Source organism: Drosophila tropicalis, unplaced genomic scaffold (assembly GCF_018151085.1).
Source record: "Drosophila tropicalis isolate 14030-0801.00 unplaced genomic scaffold, ASM1815108v1 contig_845, whole genome shotgun sequence".
Taxonomy (NCBI): domain Eukaryota; kingdom Metazoa; phylum Arthropoda; class Insecta; order Diptera; family Drosophilidae; genus Drosophila; species Drosophila tropicalis.
In genome coordinates this window covers 10,052,455-10,060,779 of record NW_027173338.1, presented here as the reverse complement: position 1 = coordinate 10,060,779, position 8,325 = coordinate 10,052,455, and the positions used below count along the sequence as shown (strand labels likewise).

Here is an 8,325-nt window from a genome sequence, read left to right as displayed (position 1 = left end):
CAGACTTAATGGAAAATGCTCAACCCGGGCCAAATATTTGCTTGTTTTTTTGCTGTGCACGCAAGGCGTAAATTAGAAAAAAACGAAGCGAATGAAACGAAGTTCTTCTCTTGGGCTATAGCATACTTATTTGGGCACCCATACTGCGTATGTGTAATAAGTTGCTGTAATGCTCGCGTCGCTCATAAATTAGACGCGATCTATTACGATGAATTTTTATGCACGACCGAGAGCCAAAACGTCGGCACAGACACCACGGCCCTCTGCCTATCACTACCCCTCCCCCTGCCCTATGACAGAGTTGGGATAACTTGATAAACCCGCCAAACATTGTTGCATTTTCATTTTTGACACGTAGCAACCTCGAAAAACATGTGTTCTTGACATTGTGTATACGTGTGTGTACGTGTGTGTGTGTGCTATGTGTAACAACGGGCGCTTGAAAATATTTTAAAATTCCAATTGCCAAACGGTGCGGAGAAAACATCGTATAATGAGTTCCTACTCTTGTGTTCTCTTCTGCTGGTGGCAAGCCATAAATACCATGTATGTATGTCGCGCCCATAGGTAGGCTATAAAAATTTGTTTAACACCAATGCGTCGGGTACACACACACACACACACGCACACATAGCCACACAGACATGCATACAGACAGTCTCTGACACACGCGCAAATCAAATTTATTTTATTTCATTTTTTCTGTGCTCGTAGCTGTCGTTTTTATGACAGCGCACCAAATTAATGAAATTTATGCAATAAATCATTTCCAAAGAAAAGTAAAATAAACCAAAAACCAAAATGTAAAAATAACAACAACAAAAACCAAACAGATTCCCATATAAATATAGAAAAGTGCACTGGGTAAACATTATAGACGGTAATTTAATATTCCCAATATTTGCAGTTGCAGTCAGCAAATCATTTAGAGCAATTGTTTTCCCTTTGAAATCTGAGTAACTAGAGCAAAGAGAGAGAGATAAAAGCATGGAATTAGCAAAGAAAAATAACAATTCGTATATTTTACTGTAAATGATCCATCAAGTATGAATATGGAATTCAATTTACAAACCCATTGAACATTTTTTATTGTAAAATTTAAAAGGTTTTATTTTGCCATCAAACGAATGGCCAAGGCCATTATTAACGATTATATTCGAATTTTCCTAGTCAAATAAAAAATAGACTTAAGACTTGAGGAAACTAATAAGGTTTACGATAATACAATATAAATTTATGCAGGATATTGAATGAATACTTTACTTGAAAATCTTTATTATTTGTTATATTTATTTGATTTTAATATACTGAGCATTGGATTATTTGAATAATGCCAATATATGGTAGAGATGACACAAACTAATGACATAATGGCTTAAGCTGGACAAACAAAGTCTTCTTTGATTATAGATTCTCTAAGAAACATAACCTGTCACATTTAGGATTGAGAAATGAAGTGTTCGTTTGGTGATTGTTGTTTTATCTACAAACTATTCCAATATATTTTAAAATGCTTAAAAAACTATAATATTTTGGATCTAGTGAATTCAAAAGCAATAACTAAAGTTCTTAAAAAGTCATTCATAATTACATAATAAATAAGTTCGAATGTATTAGGATCATTAATTTGGATGCAAAAAGTTATACAGTGAACTATATATGTCTGCCAAGTAACCAGAAATCGTAAGGCCAAGATAATCAATAAATTTGCATTCCGCCTGTAAAATTAAAGCCATAATTTAGTTCAAGTCTAATTCGTCTTCTTACGTTTATCAACGGGACAAGGCGAGCGCAACAGTTTTCGTGTTTTGTTCCTCTTCTTTCTGCTAAAGCCAATGTTAAACAATTAACTCATTACTCGCGCTCGTTAAACTTAATACGAAGAAGTTGATTAAAGCCTTCAAAACTTGCAAAAAGAATGCTGTGAAGGGTGTTTTTAGGGACCGCTGTCATGGCGCGAACGAGACGACAAACGAGACTTGTGTGACAAGTGAAGTGCCACTCGAAATATGCCAAAGATAAAAATGTTGGTGTTGTCGGTGTTGTTTCTTGTCGCCGAGGCGAGGAAAGTAAAAGTTACCGTGGCAAAAGTTCTTAAAAATACTTAAGAAGCGATAAATATCACAAATACACACTGACACACACACCCATTTTCCCATACATGCACATGAGATTGACAAAAGCAGGCAGTTTGGGCGGGCAAATGTTTTGACTCTTGAAAGTTTACTCAAGTTGCCTATTTGTTACTCCTTCCACCACAAAGATGGGGTTGGGGTAGAAACTTCATCTGCCAAAAACACACAAAAATGTCAGCCACTTGTTGTTGCTGTTGTTGTTGTTGGGGCTGCCGCTGCTGTTGCTCATTATCTTTTAACGTTATTATTACATTGCATACTTTTAGGCTCAGAGTCGTAGAAAAATTTTCTTGCCTGGCCAGGGCCTTGTTGCTTGATTATATTTGTTTTGGTTTCTGTTCGTTTTTTTTTTTATCCATTGCCAAAGCTTTGCCTTATTAAAAAGTTGCCATCATCGATTATGTAAAAAGTTTGCTATTAAATGTTTCAAGAGAGGAAAAAAAATCGTTGCCTAGCATAAGGCGCCATCGAATGAAAACTTTTTTTCGTTCTTCGTTGGTCGGCAACAGAAACAACATCATCAAGAATTTCGTTATGAGTCAAATACAAAAATAAGAGCAAACGAAATGGAAAAAAAACAAGCAGAAATCAATACAAAAAAATAATGCCAATGATTGGCATAGAAGGAGGATTATGTCTTATTTAAATCAACTTCATTGACGTCACCACGTGAAAACTTTCAACAGATTCAACAATTTGTTGTTATTTTCGAATCGAAAACACGTGGCTATTATATTTCGATGTTGTTGCTATATTTCTGATTAAGTTTTTGCTAGCCTTGAGGCAAATGTTGTCACGCATCTTTGCCATCAAGAAACTTCTTAAAAATCGCAGTTATGTGTTGTTTTGACTTAAAGAATTGCTTTGAAGTTACGGCATGAACTTTAACATCTAAAAACAAAGTATTTAAGTATTGGCACGTGGCAAAATGTTTGGTTTTGTGCACCAGAAGAAAAGCTTGTGGTTAGTTAACTAGTTAAAGATTACACGATTAGATTAGAGCAACAGAGATAGGAATGTCGAAGGTGAAGGAAGTTACACGCACACAAGCATACATGCAGTTTTCCTGCTTCTACATCACGATTTATCTAAGTTACCAAGAATCTCCAAATATAAATTTGACAGTTTGATAAAGAGGAATTGAATTTTTATTTCAAAGTGAGCATTAACACCCTTTTATCTAGTTTAATGCTCGAATTGTACACAGCCCAAAAAAAAACATTGGAAAAACAAATAAATTACAATTTTGACTTGGCACAAACTTAAAGTCCCAATTTTTTATACACTTCCTGTTTCTTTTTCTTGGCAAAACTCCTTGAAGAAAACACCAAAACAAACAAAAAACAAAAAGCCAACAATAAAAATCAATTTACAATTTGCTTCAATAACAATTTCGCCTTTTTTTGCTTTGCTCTCTTTGCAGTTATTAGAAACAAACAAGTAACTAAGCCAAGTCTATTAACAAAACAAACATACTTGGAAAACAACTGAGAGAGATTCTTAGCAAAAAGAATGAAAATGTAAGCGAATGCGAAAAGGGCGTCCTGCCAATGAGATGTCAGCGATTTAAGCCAAAAGCAACACCCACTGGAAGGACTGCAGGACTGGGAGCTCTACACAATTGAAACAGTTAGCTGGCAAATCGGATTGTGAATTTTCTGTATTGACATAAGGAAATCGTTAGCCGGCTTAGCCCCAGCTTGAGCTTCACTCAGAACAGTAACAGAAGAGCACAGGGGAAAAATTTTAAATTAAAAATATAATAAATCAAAGAACGGCGCACACAAAGTGATATGCTAATGCCCGTGGAGTGGGCCACACAGGCGTGTCTACATATATATGTATGTATATGTATGGGTATGTGTGTGTATGGCATGAATATTTCATGAGCTACCAGCTAAGCCAGCCCCCAAAAACAGTGATGACAATAAGTACCAGCAACATGGCGGCAAGTCACTAGAGAAAACAAGAGTAAAAGTAAGAGTGAGAGAAAAACACTTCCTCCAAGTGAAAGAGAGAAAAGATAAAAACGGAAAAAGAAACGAAGCACACTTAAAATGACAGAGCTGAGAAAAAAGCAACGGCTTGGACACGTCTACGCCACGTCTGCATAAGCAACATTCATTCCGCGAACGTGATCGACATCCTGGCCATCCTCTGCTGCATTCACTAGCTGATCATGGCTGCAATTTAAGCAGCGGAGGCAACAGTGCAGCCAGCACCACTAGCAGCAGTACGGCCACAGCAACCACAGCTCTGAATGGTGGTGCTGGTGGTGTTCTAACAGCTTCAGCCGCAGGTGTTGGTATATCCTCACAGCGTAGCGTTGAATTCGATGAGCATGACATCTTCTATGTATCGCCATCGAAGCGAAAAGGCGGCAGCACTGGCATTGTTGTTGGCGTGGGCGCCGGTGTGGGTGGTGTGGTGGCACCCAGTTGCCCTACAATACGCCCCACAAACGCCTACGAGAGCAACAACCACAATGTGGTCACTTTCTCGAACTATGTGAGCGAGCAGCGTGTTACACCAGCTTCATCGCATCGCGGCTCGCTCAAGCGCAGCAAAGGACGCAGCAATCAATCGCTCTGCAGTTGTGATGCCGGCGATGAGGCACAACTTCAGCCAGATGCCGCACGACCGCTCTATGAATACAGCCTGGAGCGTCGTCGGAAAACCCATACCTACACCTGCGAGCAAAACGCACAAATACTCATGAGACTGGAACGCGAACGTAATCGCAAATTATCGCTAACACTCACTGGAACTGGAACTGGTGGAGAGGCAAGTGAAGACCTTTTACAGGTGAGTAGCAATCAACATTCAAGTTTGTAGACATGAACAGCTGACGGTAGATTGAACTAAGTAACGTTTTGAAAAATGTAAGTCCAAATGAGAATGATTTTAGAACAATAAAGTAGAAAGGCTTCAACAACTCATCATTGACAAAGTCAACGCTAAGTAAACTGTCAATTAGTTTATAAAATTTCATACTGCTTCAAATACTGTAAAGATTCATATGTAAAAACTTAGACAGGAACAGAAATTTTTTGAAGGGAAATATTGTTCCAGAATACAAAAGGGGAGAAAACAAACGATGGAACTGACTAACAGCAATTTAGGTAGCATGATCTCTACGGCCACAGCGCTGCAATCGGTGCAGTCGTTGGGTAAGGTTCGCCAGAAGAAACGCACCAAGGGTTTGCCCACTTTCGATTTGTCATTGGAGCAGAAAATCGATATTAAGAAAGCCTTCGATCTATTTGATACCGAATGCACAGGATTTATAGAGGTAAAAGAACTTCGTGTGGCCATACGCGCGTTAGGGTTCGAACCCAAGAAGGAAGAAATTCGACGCATGATGGAGGAAATCGATAAAGATAAATCGGGCCGTATAGCATTCAATGATTTCTTGTATCTAATGCGTCTCAAGATGGCCGAGAAGGATACCAAACAGGATATGATGAAAGCATTCTTATTTTTCGACGATGATCGCTCTGGCAAAATCTCATTTGACAATCTGAAGCGCGTAGCCCAAGAGTTGGGTGAAAATTTAACCGATGAGGAATTACAAGAGATGATTGATGAGGCCGACTTGGATGGCGATGGAGAAGTGTGTCGCGAAGAGTTTTTGGCTGTCATGAAGAAGACCAATTTGATTTAGTACTAAACAAAAGTTACTCCCACCCACACCCACAATGCAAACCCATATACACAAAAACACACACACATCTTCTAGAACAACATACTTTCAAATAATGTCAAAATACATGAACGTCAAAGCAGCACAAAGCAAATACATATAAAGTTTTTTATTACTTACAGTTTTGATATCAGGCACGAAAATTTGTAATCCTAGTGAAAGGAGATAAAGAATCAATCTAGATTGATAGAAAGATAGTTCTATTAACCACCAAGTTTACTCTCCACCCACCACATTGACTTTCATTTTGGTTTATTCATTGACCCCTTAAAGGATATTTAATCAAATTGGCATAAGGCCGATGTTTTTAGCCAATGCTTGCAAACTAACAAGCTTCAAGTTAATCTTCATTAGAATTTTTTGTAATTTTCTTTATAAATATCTTCTTCGTAGTGGCAAACATTTTGCTTGATTTTTCAAGCAAAAACACATATTTTAGAACGTTTCTATCAGCAAGTTTTCCTTTCTTTTTCAATATTTGCATAACAAAATCTATATTACACTTACATAATTACCTTTTTCAAATACAAAAAATATTTCACAACAAAAAAAAAGTCGTCCAGCATTAAATGAGGGCAAGAAAATACCAACAAATTGGCCATCCTGTAAAATATGCAACTCACGCCACTGTTAAATATTTGCATAAATTATTTGCGACAGGCGACAGCAAAAGAATTATACTAAGGTCTGCCCCGCCCTTGGCCTGTTCCCCCCCGCTTCACTAAGAGATGCTCGATTTATGTAATGAAAATATGAAAATTTCAATTTCCACTTAACATTGGACAAGACAAAGTAAATAAAAAATAATCATCGGCATTGGAAGAGGGGACACTGGGCACAGGAAGAGACAACAATAACAGGCCATGGCTAAGGGAGCAGAACGAGGGGCGCGGTTGGGAATTTGAGGTAGAACATAAAGCAATCAAAATTCAAAGGAAATTTCTATTAATGGCAATGCGTTTCATACCCAAAGACCAGATCAGGCCAGACGACGCATCAAAATAAGAGAAAAGAGCAAATCAATGCAAATGTCTTTTCCCGTAACAGAATTCAATTTCAAATCCCAGGAGCGCGGCAGAAGATACTGGGCAGGAGACGATGATGATGAGGATGATGGTGATGGTAATGGTAATGCTGTTCATTGTGATGATGAAGACTCCGACAATGCTCATGATGAAGTCAAAGTCGATGCTGCTGACCGTAGCAAATTCAATTAGGGCGTTAACGAAAGCTACGCTTTTGGAATGGGCTACTGGGGTTCTGACCAAGAAGATAAACCTTTTTCTTCGACCTTTTCGCACGCCCTTTATGGGCTTCGTTTTTTTGCTTGTGTGTTCCTATTCTGAGATGCGTATATGGTGTCTATGGCATAATTAAATTTAATGTGGCCTAAGGCCAAAGGCACTGCATGTGCTTGTTACAGGAGCGGATTGGCATGTCTAAGGTCATGAATGCCTCTGCATGAAGTAAAGCCAAATATTTAGGAGTTTAAATTCTCAAGGCAACTCAAATGATTTGAATACGCTCCTGTTGTGCCAAAAAATCTTTTTGCGTATAAATTTAGTTTGCTTCGAATATCGAATTGATAAATTCAAGTAGAACACTTTAAGCGTATATGTTTGTAGCTTTTTTTGCTGCAGAGTCATTAATTCAGTTTCGCTTGAAGAAGTTGGAGATGAATTTAAAGTCAGTCTGTCGAGCTTAGACAGAGACTAACAACTAAATGGGCGCTAAATGTAACGCATAGCGTAAATAAAAACCCTAAAAACGATGCTACTAAATTATGTTTGCTGTTTGAACCCGGCTTGTACAGTGGCATAACAGTCACGCAGCCTCCAGGCCAAAAGACCCATGGACCACAATTTGGTAGCAACAACTCAAAGTGGAGCAGCTGCAGCTGCTGCTGCTGCTGCTGCCGCCGCTGCAGAAATGCATACATCAAATGTGTCAAAGAGATTTGTTATGCATGACAGCGGGGCTCGTGTATGTGACTCTGCCTCAGCCGCTGCCTCTGTCACTGGATGCAAAATAACGACAGTTCCGAACAAAAGCTACAAAGGGGTGAATAAAAAAGCAAGCGCTAGAACAACAGCAAACAGTAACTGAAACTAGCACAAACTGGGCTGGGAGTTGGTAGTTGGAAGCGCATAGATAATGCGGGGGAGTAAGTGGCCATCATTCCCAACCATTTCGTAATTGCCGAGCTCTGCTTCACATGCATGGAGTGATTCGTGTTAATTGTGACAAATGCCAGGTTAATTGTCAGTTTGAAATTTAAATTACTTGCATTTACTTTTTGCTACACGCCACTTTTTGTTTATAGTCCAAGGTCAATAACTCATCATTTTAATCCTGATTTAAAAGAAGGAAACTTCACATGGTTTATTCATTTTCGTAAAAGCTACAAATACATGATTTTGGAAGATGTTATCTCCATTGAACCTCAAAAGGGTATCAAAAACCTAGTCCAAGTTTTTTTTCTATTCC

At 38.5% G+C, this 8,325-nt stretch overlaps 2 protein-coding genes across 2 annotated transcripts in view; both read left to right on the top strand.

Moving 5' to 3' along the window:
- Positions 1–3,063: 3,063 nt before the first annotated feature.
- Positions 3,064–8,325, top strand: part of LOC137580834 (uncharacterized) — a 63,491-nt gene continuing 58,229 nt past the window's right edge. Inside the window, 2 exon segments of the mRNA XM_068294965.1 lie at positions 3,064–3,098; positions 4,214–4,940. Of these exon segments, the coding sequence (XP_068151066.1) occupies positions 3,064–3,098; positions 4,214–4,940 (762 nt within the window).
- LOC137581450 (uncharacterized) lies at positions 5,112–5,932 on the top strand. The gene has a single exon (XM_068295688.1). It carries the CDS (start codon positions 5,233–5,235, stop codon positions 5,797–5,799), a length of 567 nt encoding a protein of 188 aa, XP_068151789.1. The 5' UTR covers positions 5,112–5,232; the 3' UTR covers positions 5,800–5,932.

Coding starts and splice junctions, on each gene's coding strand:
- LOC137581450 (XM_068295688.1), top strand. CDS start 5,233: ATGGAACTGACTAACAGCAATTTAGGTAGCATGATCTCTACGGCCACA.